We start from the raw sequence: 16,106 nt of genomic DNA, 5'->3' as shown, positions 1-16,106 counted from the left end.
CAAGATGGCGAATTGCGACATATGATTTGTGATTGTTGTATAAATGAGACTACCTTTAATTGTTTCGCCGTAGCACAGGCCGAATAAAACCAAATACCTATAATAAATTCAGCTGGAAATCATGAGTAAAATCATTGTACAAATTTTTAGCCCAATCGTATGAAAATTGCCCCCTATGGGTTGGTATTCTAGTCTGCTTTCGGAATAGTCGCGCAAATTTTTAATTGTTCCGCGAGCGGAATTTGACAGTTATGTGTTGTTTTTATTTTCATACCAAAAGACGTTATTTATGTGTTGTTTTTATTTTCATACCAAAAGACGTTATTTATCTGCACTTACGATTTTATTATATTTTTTTTCACAAGTAAATAAAATAACAAGAAGATAAAGCGAAACATTAAAACGAAAATAATGCCGACAATGATGTCAGAAGTTTCCACTAAAATTTCTTTTTGCCATTTTCCACACTATAAACACCTATTTTCCTCCAGCGTTTCGTCGACGTTTTTTTTATGGAGTGTGACAGCATTCCGCCTGAAAAGCCGAACAGAATACTTAGCTTATGGGCACAATGTATCTTAAAGGGAACATTCAGTGTCAAATCGCTGATTTTTGTTTAATTTTGCGATTTTATTTTGGCGATAGTTTCAATAGGAAATATATCAATCTATATTCATACAAAATATAAATATACAATATGTTTTAACAGTAGTTCGGGCGAATAGTCGAACTCAGTACTAGGCTTTAAACATATAGTCTCAAGTCGCTTCGTCTAGAATTTATATACGTTCAATGCAATACGAGGATTTATCGTACAAACAATCGATCGCAACAAACAACCTTTTGTTATCAGTCTTTATTGCACATCGACATCTCAATTTCGCCCGTTGTCACTACTGTGTTGAATTTTCCCTGGTTTGGTTAGTCCATTAAATTGCTAAACTATTAGAAAAGTAAGTGTGTTAAAATAGCTGCAAAATACTGTACATAAATAATTTTATTTGTTTTAGTCATGCAAGGTCTAGGTCTCCAAAGTATCAAGAAAAACCCAGCTGTAAGTGACGACGTTTACCGAATGCATTACTGTTGCGTAATATAAAATAATACAATTTTCTTTAGCTTATACCACTCTATGTTTGTGTTGGAGCTGGAGCTCTCGGCGCAGTTTACTACATGTTCCGTTTGGCTACTAGAAACCCAGATGTAACGTGGAACCGTTCATCTAATCCCGAACCTTGGCAGGAATATAAAAATAAACAATACAAGGTTGGTAATGGAGACGGATTTTAGGATTAATTATTTATTTTATTTTTTTCTATAGTTTTATTCGCCAATCAGGGATTACAGTAAAACTAAGTCTCCAGCTCCAGACTATGAGAACTAGAAGTCATAATGCAGTGTTATCCTATAATTCTGATTAATATTTCATGGAAATAAATGTGATTTCAAACTAAACATTTCAATCTGTTACATAAAGTTTTATGTATTTAGTTTTACATCCTGCTTGGTTGTTTTACCCGATGCATTTCAAATCCTTGTTCACTGATGAACTCGGGAGCGTCCCGAATAAAACACGTATATCTATTACTAAGTATTTTAACGGACTTGAATAATGGAAACACGTCTTGAGGGGTAAATAGTGTATTATAAATCACTTCACAAATGAGAATGAAAAAAAAAAAAAAATAATCCTCCGCAATCGGGTCAATGTACCGCAACGACCTTCCTTACCAAGGTAGCTTGCCCTCCAGATGCCATTATCTGACGTCGGAGAATTTCAGGCAAACATCAAAAGCAGGTCGTAGATGGACCTCCACGAAGAGTTGCCAGAAGTCGAGCCGTCCCACAAACTGAAGGAAGGCGCGAAGGCTGCCTTTCTAAATATTGAGGGGCATTTAGCAACGAGGAGGTGGATCGACATTCACCGCTCTGAACGGCACGGTGGTCATCCCGAGTTTCTCCCGGTGGATGGACTGTATGCTTCGCAACAGGATTATCAACGCGGACTTCAGTGATAGTGTGGTCAGAAGGCGGGTGATAAGATGAATGCCTCAGGGAGGGGTGTTCTAACCGATTCTCTGGAACCTAGTGGTAAATAAATTCCTGATGGATCCCAACAAGCTGAGGGAATCTAACATGCTGAAGACAGAATCCGGAGGAGGCTTTTATACCACCTGATATCGAGACCAATTCGAAAAATGATTTTGGGATTCGCATTCTCGGTAGGGTGGAGTGGGTACCGATTACTGTGTTTGAGGAGAATTACACCTCGGTCTTTATATATGGCTCGAAGATGGAGACAGGGACTGTATTGGCGCTACGCTCCAACACACACAACATTGGTAAGAAATTCTGGGAAGGAATTTGCAGTCTTCGCAATCAGGCAATCCATCAAAGCCGTGGATTCTAGAACAGTGAGATCGAAGTGCATAGCGGAGTATGTGGAATGCCTGAATATACTCCGGTTTCATTACACAGTGCCAGCATGGATAAGCAGATACGATGGTGGCGAATTAGAAATTTCCCCTTTCTCTTCTATTTTGTATGTATATTATCACATATTTCCCACTTTTGACTTTCCTTATCACCATATGTCAGACCGGCCACCGAGTGATCTCACATTTTCATGGTAGTCTGGCCATTCAACCTAAAATATTAACAATAATAAAAAATTGCACAGGGAAATCATATAATAGGAGAATAGCAGTTTTCTAAATATAAAATTTTTAGTTTTGAAATTTGGTCAAACTTCAAATTTTATCAGCTGACACGAAAATGGAACGGAACTCACGCGGGAGAGTGCGTGAGAGCATACTAAATTTTGAGAGTTTAGTAATTGAGAGCTTGCAAATTTCTGATTTTTTCCCAGGTAATATTTACAGCATTGTAAAGTTGTTTTATGAAAATCAGTTTTTACATTCAAATAAATAGCATAAGAGAATGAAGGCTATTCTTACTCTCCTGCAAATTTTTGTTGGAAAAGAACGCGATCTGACCTAATGATGAAAATACAAAAAAAGGGTGTGTTCCGATTGATAAAGTTTATGGGGTTGTACAAATATAACGCTAGTGTGGTGAATAATAGGGCTGTTCGCGTATTTTTCCAGTAAAAATTTGCAGGAGAGTAAGAGCCATTTTACTCCCTTTGAAAAATTTGCAAAAGTACGCGAACGACTCCCAGTGAAAATTTGCAGAACAGCTGATTTTTGTTTAGGTTCGTTTTTATTTGCTTGCTTAAGAAAACATTTGTTTGAAAATAAAAAACACTTTGCATTTAGAATTCGTCTGAAGCGGACGCTTCGGGATTCGATGCTTAGTCATCGTTATACACAGTACAGTTATAACTGTACATTGGTTTTAATTCTGTATTTTTAATACACGTGTTTTAATTTACAGTTGGTGGGGACTCCAACTTCGGAAGTACAACCTGGCATATAGAGTCGTACTCTGCCATTTCGATTAAAGTCCAAAAAAAAAAAAAAAAAGAAAATAAAAAATGCTGGCGACATTTGTGAAGTATTTTCCTTACATGACCCACTCGTCGTCTCCGTGACGCTGGAAAGCCATCACAATTTACCGTGCACGAAGTTACGAACGCCATCCGTGGTGCCAAGTCATCCCAGGCGTTGGGCCCCGACGGAATCTACACTTATGCTCTGGATCTGCCTCGAGTCGAGTACCTTAGGTTAGGTTGAAAAGAGGGTGCAGGTATTAATCCGCCCCATGCCACTATGGACATACACCTAAGCCAGTAATCGGCTTGTTGTGCACTCTAAAAACTATAAAGTATTGTAACATTTAAAAAGAAAATTTTAAGTTAGGAATTCCGTGCTACTTACAAAATCCTTAATTGTTTTCAATACCACTCCCCTAAGTTGGTTCATGTCTGATATTGTGTCTCCACCTAATTACCGGTATCTGTTGTACGCGAAAGCCGGGCAATGGCAAAGGAAATGCTCCAACGTCTCATCATCTTCCCCGCATGCCCTACCCATGCTTTCACTCGCCGCACCGATTTTACATAAGTGAGCTCGTAGTCCTATGTGTCCCGTTATGATACCAATAGCTATTCTGACCTCCTTCTTGATTCCTTTCAGTAATAGCCTCGTCTTCCCACGATCTGGATCCCCCCATAGGATTTTCGCTGTTCCACAATGTTGCATGCGCATTCGTCGCCCACTATCTTAACTCGGAATGCGTCGACCAGAAAGGCTTCGGTTATCCAAGTTTATTGACGGCAGTCCTCTGGCCTTCACCGCCAAATCGTCTGCCCTTTCATTTCGCCATACTCAGTTATGGTCCATTCCATTCTCCCATCGCCTTAAGTCTCAAAGCCGCAGTGGCTGCCTCACACTTAATCTGTATGTTAATGGGTCGGAGTCATCCGTGGCTCTACACTTATGCTCTGGATCTGCCTCGAGTCTAGTACCTTACAACTGTCCTCAGCCTGTCTGAACACTATTATAGTATCCGAAGTTTGGAAGATGGGCAGTGTGATCCCGCTACCAAAACCTGGAAAGGACACGAGCAAGGGGAAGTCGTACAGACCGATCTCCCATCTCTGATCAGTAGCAAAGACGCATGAGGGGCTACTTTTCCCAATGGTCACGTTGGACAATTTCTATTCGCCGAGCATCAGCATGCATTTCAAAGTCTGCATAGGACTACAACTGCTTTAAATGCCATCTCCATACATAAATGTAGAAACAACTTTCTCAAGTCCCTTGTCGGCAGCACATGGTGTGCTGACAAAGGAACCTTGGACTAACCACCTGATGCTTCTGGATATTCTGGCTAGACAAATTGCTGCGAATACTGACGTGAAGCTAAGGGAGCTTTCTATTTGGTCATGTTGTGGCTACGGACACTATGTTATTTATTTTTTCCATTTCGTACTACAAAGCCAAACAAGGCCAATTAAATACAGTACAATAATAACAAAATAATAATGCTGAATTTCAAGAATCTCACTGTGCGTCACTTTTTTAACTTCCCAGTCAGACATACTCAATCCCATGGCAGCATCTTGCCTCCTTTACAAATTCAAAGAAACGTTGTTGGTTTCGTCATAGCTCTCCGATGAGGATGATTCCATCAAAACACTTAAAAGGCCGATTATTGCTGTTTTCTTGTTTTAACTTTTTAAGATTTTCCAAATACTCCGCAAATTTTGTACTTACCTTCTAATGTAGAACAAGCGACTTGAGGTAAAATTACAACTTCATTTGGCGAGTTTTCTGTACCTGAACACTGGCTGCTGCCTCGAAAATTAAACAAATTCGATAATTAACAATAAACAAACGGAGCGAGACTGCTACACACGCTCCGATGGAGAAAATTAGCAAGGGCAAAATTCATATTGCCTTAATTCAAGAGCCATGGACGACCCGGAACAAAGTTTCTGGACTGAACCATATCAACTACCCATTATTCTGCGTTATTTGTCATAAAAATTCAAATTATATATTTTCCCCAGAGTTGTCAACGTCGGATGCAACAGTGGCATCACTTTATCTGCCTCGACTCTCCGAAACCGCCACCCACGTCGGAGCTGCAACGGCTGGTGAGGAAAGCAAAACAGGCAGGAAACGAGGAACTAGTAAGATGCAATGCGAACTCTCACCACATTTCGTGGGATAGTACCAACACTAATAAGCAGGGCCAAGCCCTGGCTGAGTTCTTGAATACTAACGGCATAATAACACTCAATATTGGTAACACCGCCACCTGTGTTAATAGGATTAGGGAGGAGGTATTAGATCGTGAGGCTCAGGATTGGAGGGTCTCCATGGAACACTCTTTCTCTGACCATCGCTTCATTAGGTTTAGAATAACACGGCCAGCACCGAATCCGATAAGCTTCCGGAATAAGTTGAAAACCAACTGAACAAAATTCGGAAGGCTACTCAGAAGAAGACTTGGGCAAGATAATTTAGATTGTCCAAGCATAGAAAACATTGACAAAAATGTCAACAGGATTACGACTTCACTGGTGGGGTCCTTCGAAGATAGTTGTCCTTTTCGGGAAAGGAAATCAGCCCAAGAAGAGGTTCGCAGCCTTTTTAACAGAGCACTTCGTAATAAAGCGGAAGTTTATTGGGGTGTATATTACACACGGCTCAAGGACTATAATAAGATTACCAGAGCGGCAAAACGTGCCTCCTGGAAGCTTTTCTGCGAACAGGTCGATAGCGTTAATGACGCCGCTAAGATAAAAACGTTTCTCTTAAAAACCCATGTCCAAACTGGAACTTTAGAAGACGACATGAAAACCCATTTTCCACAGGATACGAAGGGACTCACGGAGACACCGAATCTTGGAATAATGACGCTGGTCAAAGGTTTATAGTAACGGAATTTATGGTGAAAGAATTCTTGAGAAGCTTCAAACCATTTAAGTCACTCGGACCTGATGGTATATTTCCGGCGTTACTACAGAAAGAGGCAGACTATCTGGCGCCTCGTCTGGCCAAAAATTTCACAGCGTGCCTAGGACTTGCAGATACTCAGAAAGCCTGGCAAGAGACAAGGGTGGTGTTTATACCCAAGCCTGGCAAGGCAAGTTATGCGACACCAAATGCCTATAGACCCAGAAGCCTTACGTCCTTTCTACTCAAAACCATGGACATTGTGGACACCATGATAAAGAGTATGACATCCAGCGAACTGCTCAAATACAAACAGCATGCCTATGTCAAGGGAAGGTCGGTGGAGACTGCCCTGCACAAGGTTATTCATATAATAGAAGAATCCTTCGATGCCAAAACGTACACACTGGCGGTATGCATTGATATCGAGGGGTTTTAAGAATGTGCGGACCGACACTCTAATCCAATCTTTAGACCAGTACCGGGTGGATCCGGTCCTTAGAGACTAGATAAACCATATTCTAAGGAACAGGTAGAAGAATTGTGTGTCTCATGGCATAAATATAAGGGAGAAAGTGGCACAGGGCACGGCACAGGGGGCATTTTATCGCCACTCCTATGGGTGACCACCATAAATTACCTATTAAGGATGATGACTGAGGAGGGATTTGAACCCGTCTGGTAACCGTTTCTCTGTTCCACAATGTTGCATGCGCATTCGTCGCCCACTCCCTCCGTCGGTCGGTAGGACGGGGAAAATTCTATAGGGGGATCCAGATCGTGAGAAGACGAGGCAATTACTGAAAGAAAACAAGAAGGAGGTCAGTATAGCTATTGGTATCATAACGGGACACATAGGACTACGAGCTCACTTATGTAAAATCGGTGCGGCAAGTGATTGCATGTGTAGGGCAAGCGGGGAAGATGATGAGACGTTGGAGCATTTCCTTTGTCATTGCCCGGCTTTCGCGTCTAACAGATACCGGCACCTAGGGGGAGACAGAATACCAGACATGAACAAATTTAGGGGAGTGGTCATGACATAATTACCAGGTAGTATACCGTAAACAGCTGAGTACAATTTCATTTATGTCAACGAATTTTGGTTGTGTGTATGTATTATAACACATAACACACAAACAATGAAAAATGACGCAAACTAGTAACATACTCAAACTCAGAGTTGCGGTAATCGATGACTTTGACAGATAGTGCACTCATTATTTTGTTCTTGGGCAACTGCCGCTACCTGTAAATGAATATATCCTGCCCTATGGTAATACCAAATCGTAAGCATGTGTAAATGAAAACATTGACTTACGTATGTGCAGGCGAAAAATTGAATTCGACATACACAAAACGAAAAAGATTAAATTTTTCTGGCCCAGAGAAATTCATAAGCTATTATTTTGTTCACCCACCGATGAGAGCCAAAAATGACGCAAACTAGTAACATACTCAAACTCAGAGTTGCGGTAATCGATGACTTTGACAGATAGTGCACTCATTATTTTGTTCTTGGGCAACTGCCGCTACCTGTAAATGAATATATCCTGCCCTATGGTAATACCAAATCGTAAGCATGTGTAAATGAAAACATTGACTTACGTATGTGCAGGCGAAAAATTGAATTCGACATACACAAAACGAAAAAGATTAAATTTTTCTGGCCCAGAGAAATTCATAAGCTATTATTTTGTTCACCCACCGATGAGAGCCAAATTCAATGTTGAGGTAGCCACATTACTATTGCACGTAGAGCTTCCTGTAGTATATCTCTTAGATTGCTGGGAAACTTCCTCTAACCGCAACTGCCACTTTTACACTTTTTTTCAACCACTTTTACAACTTTTTCATTCAGAGACAATATTATATTTTTAATGGCTACATTCCAAAGTAGAGGAGACAGTACATCGCTTTGAGGTGTTACTCTGCTAACCCATCTTTTTAGATCCACAGATCCCAAGCCTGACGTAATGCATACGTAAGTTATTAATAAACTATCTTACGGAAAGGTTATGGCCCAGAAACTCCAACTCCTTCATGATTGACGTCGGTTTTACATTACCGAAGGCACCTTCAATGTCAAGATATGCTACGATTGTATATTCCTTGAGAGCGAGAGAACCCTCTATGTAGCCGACTAGGTCGTGAAGGGCTGAAAAACGTATATCAGCATTTCCTTTCATAAACGAGATCCACATCAAGAAATAGAAGCCGAATCAATTATGGAAACAATAAAATACGCATGTGAAAATTGGGATGGTGAAAATCGCTGGAAGTCGTTCGCGTACTTTATTTGCCAGCAGAACATAGCGCGAGAGAGAGCAAACTTTGACAGTTAGAAAATAGAGAACCTGCAAATTTCTACTGGGACTTGTTTTGCCAGCAGAAATTTTCAACTTTGAACAGAGGTTTTGTAAAGGTCAGCTGTTTTATGAAAAGCAGCCGTTACATGAAAATACAAAAGCTACCTGCAAAAGGGAGGCAGAGGTTAAAAAAAATATAAATATTGTTTATTGGTAATTATTAAATTTGTTTAATTTTTATTTACATTTAATGAAGATTCATGGCAGCAGCTAGCGTTCAAGGAAATCTCGATAAATGATGTTGTAATTTTACCTCAAGTCGGTTGTCTGTATCCTTCCAGACACCAAAAAGAGCAATTATCGGTTTCGTAAGTGTTTTGATGGAATTATCCTCATCGGAGAGCTACGATGAAACCAACAACGCTCCTTTGAATTTGTTAAGGAGGGAAGATACTGCCATGGAATTGAGTGGGTCTAGCTGGGCAGTTAAACAAGTGGCGCACAGTGGGATTAGAAAAAATTAGTGCAAATTAGTAGGCCATTTGGGAACGGATACAGATATCTTCAATAATAACACACTGTCCGTACTCACCACATGACCAAATAGAAAGCTCCCTTAGCCTAACATAAGTGGCCGCAACAATTTGTTTAACCACAACATCCATAAGCATTAGGTGGTTAGGCCAAGGTTTCTTTGTCAACACACCAAGTGTTGTCGACAAGGGAATGGAATGAACATCAGTTGTGGTACTATGCAGCCTTCGAAGTGCATTCTGATGCTTGGCGAAATTGTCCAACGGAAGGATCGGGAGAAGTAGTCCATCATGCGTCTTGGCTACTGATGAGAGAAGTAAGATTGGTCTGTACGACTTCCCCTTGCTCGTGTCCGTTCCAGGTTTCAGTAGCGGGATCATACTGCCCATCTTCCAAACATCGGATACTTCAATAGTGTTCACATAGGCTGAAGAGAGTTTAAGGTAATCGACTCCAGGCAGATTCAGATTCTTCACCATCAGTGTAGAGATTCTGTCTGGAACCAGCGACTTGGCGCCACCGATGACATTTGTAGCTTCGTGAACGGTTGTTGTTGTTGGAGCAGAGTGTTGTACACTGAAAGATCCATCGGGCCAATGCGGTGAGTACAACCGGCTGTCATGGGATTGCACGGTTATTTGTAACGGCTGCACGGCGGCACGGAGATCGCGAATATACAAATGACTCTCCTTCTATTCCTTTTCACTCTCGGGTCAACAAATTGACGTTTTTCTAAGGAAAATACCTCACAAGTATCGTTTTTTTCCAAGCAAGCAAATAAAAAACCAACTAAAACAAAAATCAGCTATTTTTATGCAAATTTTCACTGGAAGTCTTTCGCGTACATTTACTTGCAAATTTTTTAAAGAGAGTAAAATGGTTCTTAATGTCCTGCAAATTTTTACTGGAAAAGTACGCGATCTTCCAAGTAGATGATTTGTTATTGCCTCGAAAATAACCATAAAGAACCGTAAACGACAATGCATTTTTAATTTTTTCAATTTCTCGAATCTTTTTTAAATTGAAAAAACCAAACCTGAATAAAAAAATACAACCAACTTTCCGTATTTCGTTTTCCAATATTTTGTTTTCATGTAAACAACACACATCAATGTTCGACATTAGGAAATTTGTCAAATTCAAAAAATTGTACTCAGCTGTTCGCATGGTCATATCTTTAAGTTATGGTACTATGACGTAAATGTAGGAAAACATTTCAGCAGTTTTATTTATGCTTATGAATACACCATGGTACAATTAAGAGGTATTGTCACTAGCACAACAACAAAAACCTACCCACAATATGTATGTTCGCGTACTCAAAATGTGTCCATTTCCTTTTCATGGCGATTTCTTCTCCTGGCCGACACCCAGGATCTTTTTACCGATGTCTATATAAATAATTCGCGTTTTAGTTGCGACCTGACTCGGAAAACAAGTGGAGAGGCTAGAGAGATTGTTGCTAAACTTTCTCTCACGCATCGCAGTTTCGCTTTGGCATGGGCCGCTTTGAAAAGCGCCTACGATAACACCTGCATTTTGAACAACGGGCATATGAAAGTGTTCTTAGAGCTTCCGGTTTTGGATCCTAAGACTTGTTCGGGTTTGAAGACCTACGATGTATCAATACGTGCCTTTCCGCTATGGCAGTGTACGATGTCATAACGGATCACTGGGATCCTATATTGGTGTACATCTGCACCAAACGGTTGCCTGCTTCGACTGCCCCCTTTGGGAACTGGGTATAAAGGATAAATCCTCGTTATGCACTTGGATTGAACTAGACGCTTTTTTGACGTGTAGATTTTGTCCCAAACAGTGGCACTCTCTTCGATCTTGACCAAAGTTTAAGACCTTGTCGTTTGAAAACAGGCTCTCTGCAGCCAAGAAACAGAATTGCTGTCTTAATTGTATTTCTCGGGGCCATATGGTTAGAAATTGTCCTAGCGCTCAAGAGGCAATGTTTGCGGTGAAAGGAATCACACTCTGCTTCATCGTTCTACTCTTCTGCCGTTGACGTTCCTACCCCTCTTAGCAGTCTAGATGTCTACCTCTGCGGGTGCTAATCCCGCCGTGACTAACAGACAGGTGGTTCAAGTCTCACGGAATCGTGATGTTTTTCTGGGGACGGCTTTGGTGAATATTTTTCTTCAGTGTGTTCGTTATCCCGCTCGGGCTCTTATTGATCCGGGTTCGGAAGCCTCCTTCGTAAATGAGAGTCTGTGCAATAGCCTCAAATGGCCCTTCCAATCCGTTTTTGCTACCGTTTCCGGTGTGAATGGCACCGTTGCAGCCACTTCCAGAGGACAATGTTCTCTGTGTAAAGGGTCTAGAAAGAATTCTTCTCTCAGGCTGGAGACAATTGCATTTGTTCTCCCACTGATCTCGGGAAGTTTGTCACCCTTGCTATATCGCCGGGTATTGCTTCTTGTTTGCATGACCTGAATCTAGCGGATTCACAACTTTTCGACTGTGGATCTCTTGATTTATTACTCGGCGCGGATTTTTATCCGCAGATATTATTGGAGGGAGTCCGCAGGGGCGTTTTGGGATCATTGTAGCGCAGAAGACGGTTATTGGCTGGATCATATCTGGTCCGATCCCACCCCCATCCTTTCGGGTTTTTTCGACTACCGTGAATTTTGTCGAAGAGGAGAGCCTCAATAAAACACTACCCCACTTCTTTCATCCACGGGCCGATTTTTTGAGGAAAATTGTCTCGCTATTACTACTCGGAACTCGGAAGGCCGCTACGTTATCGCACGTCCTTTTAAGTCTGAATTTCGGACAAGGTGGACGTGTTAAGGATTCACAAGGGAAGGTCTGTGTCAATCTGTTGTCCTCTAAGACTAGAGTAGTTCTCCTAAAGTCGATATCGTTACCTCGTCTGGAACTTTGTGGTGCAGGAACTTCTTAAGATCGTTGTGGGTGAAATTGAAATCCCAATTAATAGGAATTTTCGCTAGACGGACTCCACTATGGTTCTCCCTTGGTTGTGCAAGACTTCCTGCACCTGGACTACTTTCATAGCAAACAGAGTGTCTCGCATTCAGGAGAATGTAGCTTGTTGCAGCTGGTATCTCGTGAAATCGGAGGACTTGGACAGTCTCGCTCTATTCCCGGCGGAAATTGCCCCTTCTTCACTCTGGTCCTCTGTGGTTGTCATCTGATTCATCGGAATGGAATCGTTCTAGTCCCTCGTCCTTATACATCGAATTGGAATGTCGCAATGTTCACACCCATTTCTCATTTTTCAATGCCTATGAGCAGGTTTTGGAAAGATTTTTGTCTCTCGATAGGACATTACGTGTACTTTCCTATGTCTTTCGGTGTTTCCACCGAGCTCACCCTGGCATCATTGTAATTTCGTTGATCACACCATTTCTCCACACGAAGTAAAGGCAATTAAGTTGCGGCTTTCTACCATCGCGCAGAAAGTATTTTATCCCGAGGAGTACAAATGAATTCAAGACAAAAAACTCCTTCCGGTTCGTAGCTCCCTCTCATCTCTGAATCCTTTTCTTGATGAAATTGGTGTTATTCGTCGGCCGATTAGTGAAGTCACCAACCCTTTCATACACCGAAAAAAAACCGATTATTCTCCCTTATGATAGTCGTTTTACTCGTCTGTTGATTGAATTTGTTCATAAGATCTCTATTCGTGGCGGTAATTAACACATGCTTCAGATTGTACGTATCGAGTTCTGGTTCCCCGTGTCAAGAATCTTTTTCGTAGGGTGGTGAATCGTTGTAAGACATGCCTGCTTGAGAGGAAACGCTCTTGCAATCAGATCATGGCCGCTCTTCCTCCCGAGAAAACGGTTATCACCAAGACCTTTTACCACCACAGGAGTGGATTTTGCCGGCCCTTCGATATAAAATCCTTCACTGGTAGAGCTTGTCGAGTCACAAAAGGCTACGTGTTTGTTTTTGTCTGCTTTTCGACCAAGGCGGATCACTTGGAGGCTACATCTGATTTGTCGTCTGCGACTTTTTTGGCAGCGTTTCATTATACGTCGTGGATGCCCTTGGGCATCCGATAATGGTACAAATTTCCTTGGGGCATCTCGTGAGATGGAAAGGGATTTTAGAAGCTTCATACTCGAAAGTCGGGAAACTATTTGCTTTTCACTAGGACTCCAAGAGATGTCTTGGCATTTTATACCGGCCTGTGGTCCTCACATGAGAGGACTCTGGGAAGCAGCGGTTCAAAAGTATGCCAAGGATTTCAACTTACGTTTGAAGAGCTTAGTACGGTGATTTCTCGAGTTGAGGCTTGTTTGAATTTATCCTATAACTGACTCCGCGCAAAATATTGTTGCTCTCAAACAGAGTCATTTTCTAATAGGCGTGCCTCCTTTGTCTTCCCCAGTATCTTTGATTGACAAAGCCCCTCTTAGCCTGGTGAATCAATATCGTAATATGCAGGCTTTGGATCAAAAATTTTGTTTTCGCTGGAAAGAGTAGTACTTGCATGGCCTGACCAAGTGGAAATGCCCCCAACGCGATGTCGAGGGCGATGATTTAGTTGTCATTCGACATGAACAACTACCTCCAAAATCGTGGAAGCTGGGTCGGATTGTTCAGACACACCCAGGCGAGGACGGTCAAGTTAGAATCGTAGATATTCGCACCGAGCAAGGGATTGTTAGGCGGCCGGTTGCCAAATTGGTTGATTTGAGCAACTAACTCCATTATCCTTATTACTATCCTTATTGCTCACTCAACCAAGTCTACCAAGGGCCCAATATACGAAATTTGGTTGGATCATTTCGGGTCTCGTCCAACCCTGCCCATTTTTTCTCGTACCTTATTTAATCGAACGTATATTATGAGCTTATTCGCACCGTAACAACAAGTTTAATGAATTAATATTGTATATGAATTTTTGGAAAATACATTGAATTAAAAATATGCTCACAGATACAGAATTTACGTTTCTTTTAGATTTAAGCTAATTCCAAGCTCTCACCATCCATTATTCACATCGATTTTTGTTATTTTTATGTTGCAACACTACGAGTTGTTGCAAGGCGGCCGGAATGTTTAAGTTCAAACGATAGGATTGTTCCTTTCTCTACCCCCCTCCTTTGAGCTGGTTCACATAGCTGGAATTAGAGGGAAGAGCTCTTATAGTTTTCCTGCAACCTGCCATGGGGCTTGTTCGTTAGCTCAGATGGTAGGGAGATTCTTCCCATTCGCGGAAATTCCTCTACAACCTCTCCTTGGCCTTGTTCGCTCAGCTGGACTGTAGGAAGGTTTATAAAGAGCACTTTCTCTTTCTATAACTCTCTTAGGAGCGTGTTTGCCTAGTTCGAACCTAGAATTTCCTAGTTGCCGAGAGGAAATATTGAGACATCATAAACGCAGCCGTCGCTCGCTTTATACCAGTCGGTCGAATACCCCAAGTGCGGCTGTGGGTTCAATCAGGCCATGTGATAGGACGGTCCTCGTGGCACTGAACCTATTATCTACATGGTCGCCATTCATTTGTGGAATTTAGGGATAAGAAGTCGAAGCACCGTAGAGTGAAACAGGGATTTCTCCAAGGTGGGGTGATATCTCCGGCACTGTCCAATCTCAATATATCCTCCATTCCACTCCCTCCAGACGGCATTGGGATCATATCATATGCGGCCATTATTGACTTCTGCGATAGGTTGAACGTCTACCCCAACGAACTTGCCTCATATTTCGCTGCAAAAAATCTGAAGATATCTGCCAACAGATCTTCAGCCACATTGTTCATTACAAATACGCGGGAGGTGAATACTGTGCTGACTGTGATGGTCGATGGAGAAATGATTCCTACCATCAAGTGTCCCAAAATACTTGGCGTTACATTCTCCCCACATGCCACAGCAATTTGCGATAAAGTCAAAAGTAGAAACAAGGTCCTCAAGTCACTTGCTGACGGCACTTAGGGTGCAGACAAAGAAACCTTGTTGACCACGTACAAAGCAATTGGCCAATTGGTTATGCAGCGCCACTGTGGTCTCGTCAGCTTTGAGTCACGCAGTACAATAATATTCAGATCTGTCAGAATGGCGCCCTCCGAACTGCGAGGGGCTGTCTCCTCAGTTCTCATGTGGACCACCTCCATCAGGAGACAAAGATCCTACCAATGCGAAGACATCACTAAAATACATGCTGTCTAATAGCAACACCTTTTGGGCTGTTATCGCAGAGACCATCCAAATCATCATCCAAGCGGCATATCAAGCAGGTCTAGACAACATTCATACAGACATGGTAGCATATGCGGTAAATGGCTACCGGGTGAGTGTAGTCCTTGGAGAACGAGCGCCTCCCATTGCAGCTGAAGAAATTGACCTCCCCCGGCAAACCAGAGGAGTTCCGACTCAATTAAATTCCGGCAGATACAGCCGCCTCAACTCCTACAGAGCAAGGATTGATGCCGACGTGGAAGATGTATGTCCAGATTGTAACCATGGACCGCATGATACTCGTCACCTGTTTAACTGCCCAGCCAGACCCACTCGACTCAGACCCAGATCCCTGTGGACGCACCCCATCTTAGTCGCAGAGTTTCTGGGCCTTAACACTCAACAGAATCAAGCAGACGAAAGATAGAATACAACAAACTGCTACAACAACAACAATAAGAAACAATTTGATTTTAAAGTCCTTAACTTAGCTTTTTCATGGTATCGTACTTTCCCAAGTTTGCTGTGGATCAATTGAATGGCTATGTTAAGCTGCTATTGCACAATCAGACATCTCATATGTAATTCCAACGAGTAAAAGCGACCTAAGTTCCGCCGGGACGAATTTTGGGAACCCACCACCATAGATTCTGCTAAAAATTTATATAAGATAAATTTAGTAAATAATTTTATTCTACATACCAAACTTGTGCCGAACCAACAAAAAT

General features: G+C 41.9%; 1 protein-coding gene and 2 long non-coding RNA genes across 3 annotated transcripts; 1 reads left to right on the top strand and 2 right to left on the bottom strand.

Moving 5' to 3' along the window:
* Positions 1-454: 454 nt before the first annotated feature.
* LOC131995277 (uncharacterized) lies at positions 455-7,704 on the bottom strand. Its single transcript, XR_009397342.1, has 4 exons — positions 7,419-7,704; positions 7,241-7,357; positions 7,009-7,168; positions 455-534 (listed from the first exon to the last, which is right to left on the bottom strand). It is a non-coding gene; the product is annotated as an uncharacterized LOC131995277 (long non-coding RNA).
* On the top strand, positions 852-1,455 carry LOC106088220 (cytochrome c oxidase subunit NDUFA4). Its single transcript, XM_013253634.2, has 4 exons — positions 852-953; positions 1,011-1,054; positions 1,120-1,266; positions 1,322-1,455. The coding sequence occupies exons 2-4, from the start codon at positions 1,013-1,015 to the stop codon at positions 1,382-1,384; spliced, it is 252 nt and encodes an 83-aa protein (XP_013109088.1). The 5' UTR covers positions 852-953; positions 1,011-1,012; the 3' UTR covers positions 1,385-1,455.
* Positions 7,705-8,862: 1,158 nt separating the features above from the next.
* Positions 8,863-10,340, bottom strand: LOC131995014 (uncharacterized). Its single transcript, XR_009397063.1, has 2 exons — positions 9,270-10,340; positions 8,863-9,155 (listed from the first exon to the last, which is right to left on the bottom strand). It is a non-coding gene; the product is annotated as an uncharacterized LOC131995014 (long non-coding RNA).
* Between the last annotated feature and the right edge of the window lie 5,766 nt (positions 10,341-16,106).

Source organism: Stomoxys calcitrans, chromosome 2 (assembly GCF_963082655.1).
Source record: "Stomoxys calcitrans chromosome 2, idStoCalc2.1, whole genome shotgun sequence".
NCBI classification, from domain to species: domain Eukaryota; kingdom Metazoa; phylum Arthropoda; class Insecta; order Diptera; family Muscidae; genus Stomoxys; species Stomoxys calcitrans.
Note: the sequence above shows the minus strand (reverse complement) of the source record. Positions and strands in the feature narration are given on the sequence as shown.

Excerpts from the sequence above, each read along its gene's own strand:
- LOC106088220 (XM_013253634.2), top strand. The coding sequence starts at position 1,013 with ATGCAAGGTCTAGGTCTCCAAAGTATCAAGAAAAACCCAGCT. Across the intron at positions 1,055-1,119 it reads GTATCAAGAAAAACCCAGCT|CTTATACCACTCTATGTTTG; the intron begins GTAAGTGACGAC and ends AATTTTCTTTAG. Across the intron at positions 1,267-1,321 it reads ATAAAAATAAACAATACAAG|TTTTATTCGCCAATCAGGGA; the intron begins GTTGGTAATGGA and ends TTTTTTCTATAG.